Here is a 12,987-nt window from a genome sequence, read left to right on the forward strand (position 1 = left end):
GAAAGTGGCTCTCAAAGCAAACCTATCATTACTCCTTAAAGTCAACTCCATAACCTATAAATCACAGAACACAGTGCTACAATCATCTTGACCCAAGCAATAGCACTAAGTATACCTTCAGTGTCCACCCAGCATTATAAATATAAAAACAAAAGTGAAGCTCTGATGAGATAAAGCTTGTTACTTGTGGTCTAGCACCTGGCTATTTCAAGGCTTTAAAGTCATAAGTATCTAAGTGGATCAGGTAATATATACCTGAGCCAAGCAAGACAAAAAGTTATTTTTCAGCACTCAGGCTACACTTCCTAGGAATAGAAATGGCCTCTTGGGTGGAGGCATACATTTCGTAGGAAGAAATCTGCACTGTTATCTAATTGTTCTCCATGCATTTCTTCAGTAAATATATCAAAGCTGACTTGTAAGCCTCATCCAATGTTGTTGTGTTGCATGATATAGTAACTCAGGAAAAAGACTCTATGCATATTTATTTCAAGTTCTGTTTTATGTTAGGCTAAGTTGTTTTACCTACTTACACACTGATGATAAAATCCAACAGTAGGATCTGTGATCCTTACTATGCTGAAGAATAGGAAAATTTAAATGCGCTTACCCCAACATTTTCATTCTTCAAGAACTAAGATCCACCAATGTGACCCATGCTGGGTAAGATAAAAGTATCATTATCCAGTAGCTAAGTGAGTAACAAATCTCAATTTAGTAAATAGGGCCCAGATCCACAAAGGAACTTAGTCATTGTGATGCTGTGAGTTGTGGCACCTAAAAGTTAGAAAATCTCAGCAACACCGTGATCCACAAAGTCTGAGTTAGGCACCTTGGCTCCCTATACAATGAATGGCGATACATAAAAATAGCATGGTAGGCAGGGGAGTTGCCTAAGCTAGCCAATGGGAGATGCAAAGGAGAGGGGCGTGTGCTTATCCCCAAACCTGTCATGGAGAGAGGTGCCTAAGTCCAGGCATAAATAAACCTGCCTAAATAGCATGATCTTGTCCCCTCCATACTGTCCAGCAGAGGGGATCTTACGGTATGTCTACACTGTAGTAAAACACCTACAGATGGCCTATGTTAGGTGACTTGGGTTAAGGTCTATAAAATTGCAGTGTAGATAATCTGGCTTGGGAGCCCGAGTGCAACTCCGAAAGTCTACACTGCAGTCTTATAGCCCTGAAGCCCAAGCCATGTGAGCCTGAGCCAACTGACACCAGCCAGCTGTAGGTGTTTTATTGCAATGTAGATAACCTTTAGAGTCCCAGTGCATGACACCTGCCTCAGAATAAGGCTTCTCTAGTCTAAGTAGTATGCATTTAGAATTTTCTTCTGAATTTCAAATGTCCTTGTTGCAGCAGATAGTGCTTAGCTTTAACCGAGCAGTAGTATATTTACTATTTGGGAGGAAAAACTAATTGGGTGTCATGTTTTTAACAAGTTTTACCACCCTAACATGCATCAGCATAAGATTCGGTTTGGTTAGAAATTGATTATTAGATAAATTGTTGTTTGTCATAATCATTAAAGGCCAGATTGTGCCACCCTTATCCATATTGAGTAGTACCTTGCAGCATGAATAAGGTGGCGCAATCTGGCAAACTATCAGACTTGAAAGAAATTGTATGCATTGATAAGACCTCTGAGTAACCTATCAAGACAGATTGTGAAAACAATTGAAATCGAGAGGAACCCAGTGTGCATGTATTTTCACCACACGGTTGGTTAATGGAGATTTGGTAGACATTTGTGAGTTGCAGGAGATGGACATGATGAGTTTTTTCCTTCATCCATAACACAGTTGAAATGCGTATTTTTTTTTATTTAACCCCCCGAAAAATCTGTACATGATAACTGATCTAAATTATGTTGGAGACATCCGGTTTTCTTTGTGACAATTGATAGACTTCCTTTGTTTTTGTATTTTAGAATAATGGCAGTTCCAAGTACAGTAATTTATTTTACCAGCTACGATCAACTGAGTGAAGTTTTGATATCTAAACTAGGAAAAGACAGTGACTACATTCCAGTTCTTGCAGGCTCCATAAGCAGATGTGAGTCATAAATTATCTGTATACGATGATATTGTCTTTACTATTCCTTTTCCAGCTATTTTACATTTTAAGGCAAATTTGCTATCATTCCAAACTTAATAGTCCTTCTCCCCTTGTGTCAGGATGTTTCACCATCACCTATTTAAGTGGACCAGAAGGGAATCAAGGCTCTCCATCTCTTCTGGGTTCCAGTCTAGGTATCCTGTTGTGAGCAGCTAAGATCTGCTACTTCAGGCTGCTTGTTACCTTTGTGGATTTCTGTTAGGCTTTTTCCCACAGTGCCTCCCTGGGTTGACTGTAGCTCTACCTCTTTCTAGACCTTTCCTCCATTCTAGTAACCAGAGAGGGACTACAGAGGTCTTTTCCTGGCCACCCTCTTCTTAGCTGGGCTTTCTCCCTTTATGCACACCACCCAACTCCTTCCCCAGCTGGGCTTCACCTTCATTTGGACTTGGCCCTCCCTCCAAGTGAAACCAGGTTTACTAATTGCTCTCTGTCTCTAGTTAACTATTTCACACCTGGGTAGGGTGCCACCCCATCATATGCTGCTAAAGACAAATTAATTTCATTCTCATTCTTGGTCTAATGAACAATAAATAACATTGATCATACTCTCTTTTTCCTTTGCTAGTAACCTTTAAACTAATTTGGACTTATGCACCTTTTTGCTTCTTTATGATGTATAAAGAGCTAGATTTTTTTTAAAAAACTTTTTTTCTGCATATTTCTACACAAGAAATTCAGGTCTTCTATCTTCTTGTTTTTCTAGGAGTCCTTAGGGACACTGGAGAACTGGTAGGATTGGACTGTGACAGATAGAATATGGTAGCTGATTCAGAGGGTATTGGATTTTTATTAAAATTGTTTAAAGATCTTTGATTGTCAAACAAAAATCCTGTAAACAATTGGGAGACAACATACTGGACTTGATCATCACAGTAGTTGAAGTCAGTGAGTTAACCTCCCCCTATTTTTACTAGCGGAGTTCCTCAAAGTTCAGTCTTGGGACCGATCTTATTAAATATTTTTATTAATGACTTTGGCACAAAAAATACGAGTGTACTAATGAAATTTGCTGATGATACAAAATTGGGAGGCATTGTCAATACAGAGGAGAATCGAAATATTATACAGGGACATTTGGATGTCTGTGAAGACTGGAGTGACAGAAATGAAATAAAATTCAATAATACAAAGTGCAAGGTCATGCACTTAAGGGCTAATAATAAGAATTTCTGCTACTGCTGGGTGCTCATTAGTTGGAGGTGACAAAACAGGAGGGAGACCCTAGGTGTATGGGTTGATCACAAGATGACTGTAAGCCGCCAGTGCGATGTGGCTATGAAAAAGGCAAATACAATCCTAGGATATGTTAGGCAAGGCATTTCCAGTAGATATAGAGAAGTATTAATGCTATTGTAAAGGGCAAACCAAGGGCACTGATAAGACCTAATTTGGAATACTGTTTACAGTTCTGGTCACCCATGTTCAAGAAAGATGAATTTAAACTGGAACAGGTGCAGAGAAGAGCTACTAGGATAATCAGGAGAATGGAGGGCCTATATTATGAGAGAATACTGGATGAGCTTTCCAGACTACTGTACCCCTTTCAGGAATCTGATTGGTCTCGCATATTCCCAAGTTACACTTCACTTAAAATCTGCTTGCTTACAAAGTCAGACATAAAAGTTTCACAGCACACAATTACTGAAAAAATGCTTAGTTTCTCATTTTTACCATATAATTACAAAATAAATCAATTTGAATATAAATATTGTACTTACATTTCAGTATAAAGTATATAGAACAGTATAAACAAATCATTGTCTGTATGAAATGTTAGTTGTATTGACTTTGCTAGTGTTTTTTAAGTACCCTGTTGTAAAACTAGGTAAATATCTAGATGAGTTGATGTACTTCCTGGAAGACCTCTGTGTACCTCCAGAGGTATGCATACCCTGGTTGAGAGTCACTGTGATAGAGGGTATGAGTGTTGTCTATAAATTCATTAGGGAGGTAAAGATCAGGAAGAGTGAAGAGCTATTTAAGCTAAAGGACAATGTTTACACAAGAACAAATGGGATAAACTGGCCATGAACAAATTCAGACTGGAAATTAGAAGGTTTGTAACCATGACAGTAGGGTAAGGTTCTGGAACAGCCTCCCAATAAGAGTTGTAGGAACAAACAACTCAATTAGTTTGAAGAGCGAGCTGGTCCAATTTATGACTGTAATTCTATGACAGGGTTGCTGGTCGTGGTATGGAGGAGGGGTCAACAGTCCTGGGGCTCACTTCTGGATTATGTCTTATGTTCTTAAAAGCTCATGGTTCAAGGGTTCAGCCAGCCATCTGCAGGGGTCAGGAAGGGATTTCTTTCGTCCACTGATGTAGTATGGGAGGTTTTGTTTGTTTGTTTGTTTGTTTTTCTTTTTTAATTTCTTTCCTCTGAAGCATTAGGGATGGCCATGTCTGGACATTGGATAGGGACAGCCACTGCTGTGAGGTGGTATTGAGCATTCTCTCTCTCAGGTGCATGGCTGGTTAGTTCTTGATCACGTCCTTGGGGTAACTGATCACAATGTGTGGGGTTAGAAAGGAATTTCCCCCATGTCAGATTGGCAGTGACCTGGGAATGTTATTTTTTTTTTCCTTTGCAGCATGTCAGTGTGGATCACATGCCACACTGGATTGTTTGGTTGTATCTCATTTAATCATTTCCCTGCCACTGCAGGGGTCTCAGGCATCGGTGCACCTTAGTCCTTACTGTTCTTTGCCTGTGGCACATAAGCTAGTTTCCTATGGGCTGTAATATTTTGGTCTAATTTCAGTGGTTGGGTTTAATGTGCAGATGTTAGGTTGTTGGTGGCCTGTGATGTAGAAGAGGTCAGACTAAATGATCTGGTGGTCTCTTCTGGCCTTAACTCTATGAAATATCCTTATCAGCTTGGATGATAGTGAAGAGGCTTGTTTGTTAACGAGTCCCCACTCTGTGCTCTTTCAGTTAAGGGGTGAGAGAACTCACTTTATACATATCTGAGATCTAAGTCTTCCAACAAATGGAATGCCAGACTTGATATTCCTGATATTTCTAAAGTAAACAAAACAAATAGAAGAAGTACTTAAAATACAAATATTTTTAAAAATAAAAAAATTAAAATTAAGCTATCTTTTATACACCACAAAGAAGCAAGAAAGGCAGGCCCATGTTTTCCCCTTTGCAAGTCACCTTTAAGTAAGATTTAAGATTAATGAAAGAATTAACATTTTAAAAATCAAGTTTATTTATAGAAATACATTTAAACCTTGAATTAGGCCTTTGGCTCATGTGTATGATCAAGTTATTCTCACCAGGAAGGAAGGTTGTACAACAGGAATTATTTAGGCCTGGTCCACACGTAAAACTTGTGCCAGCATATCTGTGTCAATCAGGGGTATGATTCCCCTCTCCCCCAACATATTTTTGTTTGGGGAACTTGTATAAGCTATACTGTCAAAAGAATTATTTTGTTGGTATAAGCTATTCTTTACTAGGACTGTGTGCCATTATTAAATATATCAAAAATATATATTATATTACAGCCCACGAAAGCTTATGCTCAAATAAATTTGTTAGTCTCTAAGGTGCCACAAGTACTCCTGTTCTTTTTGCAGATACAGACTAACACGGCTGCTACTCTGAAACCTTAAATATATCAGTAAATCTTTTCTAGCATAGACGAGGTGTTAGGCAACAATTGTGGGAGAGTTAGGGCTTGTCTCTGTGAAGACTTAGGCCATGTCTACACTTCACTCTTTGGTCGACACAAGTTACAATGGCATACAATCACCAAAGTTAGTATATCCCTCATGCACCTGCATACTTGGTTTCTTGCAGTGTGGTGTGTACTCACCGGGGTGGTTGTGTTTATGCAAAGTGTAGTGCACCACGGGTAGTTATCCCACTCTGCCATACACCACCATCTGGCTCAGTGCCTTTTGGAAATTTTTTGAAATGTGTTGTGAGGAAGAAATGCATGGCATAGGTACCTCTGGGAGCTAAGGATCAAGTTCCCATCAAGCAACTTTCTCCATCCATATCCCATAATTTTTTGTGCCTTTTTAAAAAGCCTGCAAACCTGTGTGGCACTTTTAAGCAGGGTGAATACAAATCAATGATTTTTGTTGAAAGTATCAAAAAAATTGGATATTTTATTTAAATCAGATTTTTTTCATTTTGTTGTTTAAATTATAATTTTTTTCTTTTTAAAAATAAACTTGTTTAAAATGAAATCTGAATTGTTAAGGCCTAAATTTATTATAATGTCTTAAAACATTTGCATAAAAATAAATATGCTGAATCCATGAGCCTCTATCAAAAACTTTGTGTTAAAGGCTGCTTTTCTATATAAAGAATCAGGGGAAAAACATATAACTTTGAGATCTGGCCAGGAGTGAAAGTAACACAAAAGACTTACCCGTATGGGGGCCTGGCTCTGGGCTGCCGGAAGGGGCAGGACCTTGGGCGGAAGGGGCAGGGCCTTGGGCGGAAAGGAGGCAGGGCTGGGAGAGGGGTCAGCCTCCCCCTGCCAGCCCATCCACGCTGCCTGGCCCCTGGGGGCAAAACGGGCAGCAACATTAAAGCGCTGCCGCGGCAGCACTTTAATGTCAGCTGCATATGGGCCGGTACCAGCGGCCACTTCTTACCAGTGTACTGGCCTACTTTCACCCCTCGGTCAGGCTTTATAAATATGGCACAATAGGTCAGCCTAAGTAACTTAGGAGACGGTTTCATTTTCAAAAGACTTATGTGAGCAGAAACTTATGCTCCAGGCACTTTCACTTAGGCGTATTTGAAAAATTTCCGAGGCTGACCTGAAACAATCAGTTTAATTCTCTGCTGACAGTTAATCCTTCTGATTAAGATAAACTAAATATTTCCCCTTGTCATGCAGTTAATATATGAATATATAATACTATGGTAAATGAAACAACAAATTCACACTACAGTGGCTCTTTTGGGTAATGTTGATTGATAATTTGACTCCTGAACCACTAAGATCTGTGTATCACTGTGCTAGCCTATTTACTGCAGTGGTGCTGGCTGAAGTCATCACAGAGTAGTATGGGGAAGCGTTCTATCGCAGAGGAAGAAATAAGGTTCTTCATCGAGTGGTGTCCCTGTGGGTGCTACACTCTAGGTGTCAGTGTGTCCCTGTGCCGGAGATCGGAGATCTCTCGCAGCAATACTCGGCCGGGGGAAGGGCGCGCACAGGAGTCGTCTCTTGCAGCAATTGGTACCTCCTGTAGCGCGTGCTCCCCCAATCGTCCCCTCAGTTCCTTCTCAATCGTCCTCGGCTGCAGACAGAGCTCCGCGGCAGTGCTCTCTTTGGTGTTTTTTTTTTCCCCAGAAAGTATCAAAGTTACAAGGTATATAGGAACTTCTTTTTAGCTTATACTTAGTTACATTGTTTAGTTAGTCTTAGCCTATACATAGTTACATAGTTTCCTTAGTTCCTCTTAGAGGTTTTTCTAAAAAAAAAAAAAAAAAAAAGAGAGAGAGAGAAGAAAGAAGAAGGCTTTTTCTCTCCTTAACTCTGGGAACAGTTTCTACAGTTTGCCTTTACAATTAACTCCCACCTTTATCTCTTGAGAGGGGGAAAGGCTTAACTGCAGTTAGGTTGGGCTCAACAGGATTTAAAAAGTGTGACTCTTGCTGTGAACCGATGCCGGTCTCTGACGGCCACACATCCTGCATTCGCTGTCTAGGAGAAACTCATATCTCCCAGAAATGCGCACATTGCACCAACTTAACATCAAGGGCAAGACGTGACAGGGATCCCCGCTTGAAAATGCTTCTGCTGGAGAAATCCCTCCAACCTCCGCAAGAGACGTCCTCCAGGGAGTCTCACAGACGGAGATCCCTGAGCTCTGATAAGGCTCCAAGTTCCAAAACTGTCAGGAAGTGAGCCTCGACCTCTCCAGCAAGGGTGTCTTAGAAAAAGAGAGCTTCCCCAGGGAGGTCTTTACCCTCAGTGCTCCACTCATCCAGAGTGAGCACTTACAAGGCACCGGGCTTGAGACGTCAAGTCTCCTCCACAGCACTGACTACCCTGGTAGAGCACGGCACAGGCAGCAGCACTGACCCAAGACTTGATGCTGGCTAACAAGCCAAACCCGGCACCGGTCAGCGTTCCAATGGTCGACCGCAAGCCCAAGGCGGGACCAGCGCAACTCCTGTGTCCTGCTGACATAGCAGTTTCTTTGGCACCACAGTCACCACTGCTCGGCACCGAACACTCCCCAAGCTACATAGTAGGATACCATCCTTCATCTCCTGCACCATCCTCCATGCATAGTGGCGAGGAAGGAGACTTGCAGGACACCCACTTCTCCTCTCAATGTTCATCACCATCACAGATGAGACCTACATGGAATGCTGTGAAGCCAAAGCCTCATCCCTCAGAGCATTCAGAGCCCTGGTATGCACAGCACTGGCCTTACCCATTACCACCTTACCCCATGCAATGGCCACAATGGGGTCCTTGGCCCACATACCAGAACCCCTATTCTGGTCCCCCTTCCCCAGCAACAAGAAGTTCCAGAGTACATCTATCATTACCACACAGAGAAACCTCTGACCCCCCTGAGACAGAAGAGGAAGAGATACTATCTCAGGCAGACCTGGATGATTCACCACCTGCCCCATACTCATCTTCTGCACCAGACGAAGCGGTGACGCCGTCTACCCCTACGACACCAGATGACCTGAAACAGTTCCAAGAACTCTTCAAAAGAGTAGCAAACAGCTAAGAAATTGCCTTACATGAGGTGCAGGAGAAACAACATAAGTTGTTAAAAATCTTACAACCAGCATCATCGACCAAGCTTGCCCTCCTCATGGATGAGGCTATAATAGAGCCTGTGGAGGTAATATGGCAAACCGGCATCGGCACCACCCACCAAGAAAAGGGCTTACAGGAAATACTTTGTTCCAGCCAAAAGCATGGAATTTTTGTTTTCACATCCTCAAGCCTGCTCTCTGGTAGTAGAGGCTGCTAATCAGCACGGTAAACAGCCTAATTTCCTCTCCTCACTGCAAGATAAAGAACACAAGAGACTGGACTTCTTTGGGCAGAAAGTGCCAACTATTCTGCTCTACTAGCAAATTACGACTACGCTAACTATAGTAAAATACAAGAGTTCGTGGAGGACTGCCCCGAGCATAAACGTCCTCAACTCACTGCCATTATCAACGAGGGTCAGTTAATAGCCCGCACAGCGCTGCAAGCCTCAATGGATGTAGCATACACAGCTGCCCGAACAACCGCAACAGCTGTGGTTATGAGAAGAACATCATGGTTGCAGGCTTTGGGAATCCCAAAAGAACTACAGCTAAAAGTGGAGGGACCTCCCCTTCGATAGGCATACACTAGTCTTGTTGTAAACAGATGACGTCCTCCATACCATGAAGGCCTCCCGAGCAACACTGCGTACACTAGGCATACATCCACCGCCTGACAAATGCCCTCGCTTTATACCATACCAGAGGTCATGAGACACCTCGTTTAACTGTAAACAACCTCGATACTTCACTCAGAACAGACCCAAACAACGGGCTCCGAGACTATGAGCTCCACAGCACCAGGCCTCGTCCACTCGTCCATCTACATCTAAGCCACAATTTTGAAGTCTTGGTCAAGGGTATGCATGACCTCCCCATACCCTCTAGCACCAACAGATACCCCATCCCATAATTTTGGTCACTGCCTACGCCCATTTTATCATGCCTGGGCTGCTATAACCACAGATCAATGGGTTTTCGAGATCATAAAATCTGGCTGCACCGTTCCTTTCACAGCCATCCCGCCCTACCTTCCCCCCTTCCCTGTCCCTCTTTAGGGACCCCTCTCACGAGCACCTTCTGCAACAGGAAGTAGACCACCTTCTATTGCTGGGTGCTGTAGAACCAGTACCACATCAATACTGAGGGAGGGGTTTTTATTTCCAAATATTTCCTGACAGAGAAGAAAGGAAGGGGTATGGAGACCAATCTTAGATCTCTGAAAACTCAACAGGTTCGTACGCAACCACAGGTTCAAAATGGTCACTCTGGCCACAATAATCCCAGCGCTAGACACGGGGGACTGGTTTGCAGCCCTTGAGCTCCAAGCCTCATACTTCCATATTACAATACATCCTGCCCGCAGACGGTTCTTGAGGTTCACAGTAGGACCCAATCACTACCAATACAGAAGAAGTTACTCACCTTGTGCAGTATAGATAGTTCTTCGAGATGTGTGTCCCTGTGGGTGCTCCACTACCCACCCTCCTCCCCTCTACTTCGGAGTTCACACAGCCAAGCTCTGCGGTAGAGAAGGAATGGAGGGGACGGTGGGGGAGTGGCAGCGGCTGCACGAGATGACTCCTGTGTGTGCCCTTCCCCTGGCCGAGTACTGCTGCAAGAAATCGCCGATCTCTGGTGCAGGGTCGCACCGACACCTAGAGTGGAGCACCCACAGGAACACACATCTCGAAGAACCATCGTTACTACACAAGGTGAGTAACTTCTTCTGGCCATCCCTAGAGACCTTCAGGAGAGGATTGCAGAGTATCTGTATGAAAATTTCATCAAAATCTCTTAGGAAGATACAAGGGACATCCTTATGTGTATAAAAAACAATGATGTGCATGTCCTCCCCCATCTAACCCAACAGGGGAATGAAAAGCAGATGCCAGCTCTACCTCTGTTTGTTATACCACTGCCTTTTCTCATAGTAGTAAAATAAAGAAAAGTCGATACCTGTGTCTTGTTAACTTGGGGCTGAGCTGGGCACCATCTTTACATTTTGTGACATTGCAGTCCATATGCTTTATGGAAATATGCTTATGAATATGATATAACTGGAATATGCTTTATGCTAAATACCCCTTGTATGGTGCCATTAGAAAGTTTGTAATCTACTAAGTATGTTCATCCTATTTGTTTGCATGCTCTCTAAGAGCTGAGAGGTGAAAACATTATCTACTATCTGTTCTTATCAGTTTTCTATATCTGGAGTTAGGAGAATAAGATATAAACTTGTATCACTGATGTAAACATTTTAAGTGGAGGCTATTAAGGGTGCCCCAGAAACAATCAGTTGTAAATGGCCCTAGTTACTTGAAAGCCTTCCTGTGTACATGTAGGATGTGGGCCAGCCCATGGGGAATTGAGACTAGGGATCTTACAGTGACATGTGACCATGTCACCTGATAATGAAATCCATATTAAATCTGGTACATTTTCATTGGGGGGGGAGATAAGCACAGACAAAAGATTCCCGCCTTGTGCCAAAGCTATAAAAGGGGGTGGAGGAGGACAAAAGGGGCTGCCAATCATAAGAAAACCCCTGCTTACCACCTGAGATGTAAGCTGGAACTAACAAGTACTGTACCAGGGGAAAGGATAGGGCCCAGACGAGAAAGGAGTCTAGTCTGTGAAAGAAGTTTATTGGAACATCTTTGAGGGTGAGATATTACCTGTAATCAGTTTCTTAATGTATTAGGCTTAGACTTGCATGTTTTGTTTTATTTTGCTTGGTGATTTACTTTGTTCTGTTTATTACTTGAAACCACTTAAATCCACTTTTTATACTTAATAAAATCACTTTTGTTTATTAATAAACCCAGGTTAAGTGATTAAAACCTGGGGGAGCAAACAGCTGTGCATATCTCTCTATCTGTGATATAGAGAGTGGACAATTTATGGATTTACCCAGTATAAGCTTTATACAGATTAAAACAGATTTATTTGGGGTTCAGACTCCCAGAAAGGCTGAACACTGGGCGCTTGGAAAGTCCCTGTTAACTGAGAAGGCCCTGGGCTGAAGTGAATCTCAATATCAGTGAACTGCAGAGAGGCATGGCAGAGTCTGTGCTGGAGCTGACTGGAGTGTTTAACTCAGCAAGAAAGGACTGGAGGGGCGCCTGTTCTGGCAGGAGGGTTGTTCTCAGTGGTATCCCAGCTCATCAAGTGACAGGCTTGTGGGGAGTCTCTGTGACTGAATCCGGCACAAATTTAAACGCTGTAAGAAAAAATGCATGCACACACTTACCCGAGATTCCTTCCCCTTCATAAAACTCATCCATACTTGGCTAGACTGTGGTCGAGTCACAATCAGGTCCTGGCATTGCTGGACACACCTCTCCCCCTGTTCCCTGCTCCTCCTCCTTTTCCTCCTCCTCCTCACTGTTCATGCTTGGCTCTCTGTCTCTGTCTCTTGCAGGGTATCTATGGTAATCTGCAAGGTACTGATAGGGTCTTGCCACATATGATATGCAACTCACTGTAAAAGTGACAGGTCTGCGGGTCAGCACCAGATTGATGGTTGGCCTCCCTGGCCTTGTGATACTCTTATAGCAGTTCCTTCTCTTTCATGTGTCATTGCTGCTGATCCCATTCGTACCCCTTCGCTTGCAACCCCTGTGCAATCTTTTCAGAGATGTCCACGCTTCTATGGCTGGTCTGTAGCTGTGCTTGCACAGCCTCTTTTTTTCCCACAGGCCCGGGGACCCAATACCTGCTGTCTACTCCAGGCAAAACCGTGTCTAGTGTGTGGAGCTAGTATGGCTGGTTGGGCAGTTACACACAACAAGGGAGAGCTGCTAGGTGTGCTCATGAATTTGGGCAATCAGGAAAAGGCATTTAAAAATATGGGGGTGTTTTAAAGGATGGCGGTGGCTTCTGGTTTCCGTGGCAGTGCAATTCATAATTGTGACCAGAGCGGTCCCTGTTGGGCATTGCAGGCCAACTGCTGGAGAACTGTTAGGGTTGACGTAGGTCACACAGTGTCTGCACTCTCACTGCGTTGATCTCAGTAGGTCTACCATCGCTCAAGGCAGGTCTGGGAGATGGTTTTATTGAGTCACTATAACAGGGTGCTTACGTTGACCGGAGACAAATTTGAG

At 43.1% G+C, this 12,987-nt stretch overlaps 1 protein-coding gene across 5 annotated transcripts in view; it reads left to right on the forward strand.

Moving 5' to 3' along the window:
* The window catches only part of SLC25A40 (solute carrier family 25 member 40), a 78,379-nt gene that overhangs the window by 21,968 nt on the left and 43,424 nt on the right, over positions 1-12,987 (forward strand). For all 5 annotated transcript variants that reach the window (XM_054020548.1, XM_054020550.1, XM_054020552.1 and 2 more), the window contains one exon: positions 1,936-2,060. In XM_054020548.1, the coding sequence (XP_053876523.1) occupies positions 1,936-2,060 (125 nt within the window). The remainder of the gene's footprint in view (positions 1-1,935; positions 2,061-12,987) is intronic.

The sequence above is a fragment of the Malaclemys terrapin genome, chromosome 2 (assembly GCF_027887155.1).
Source record: "Malaclemys terrapin pileata isolate rMalTer1 chromosome 2, rMalTer1.hap1, whole genome shotgun sequence".
Lineage (NCBI taxonomy): Eukaryota > Metazoa > Chordata > Testudines > Emydidae > Malaclemys > Malaclemys terrapin.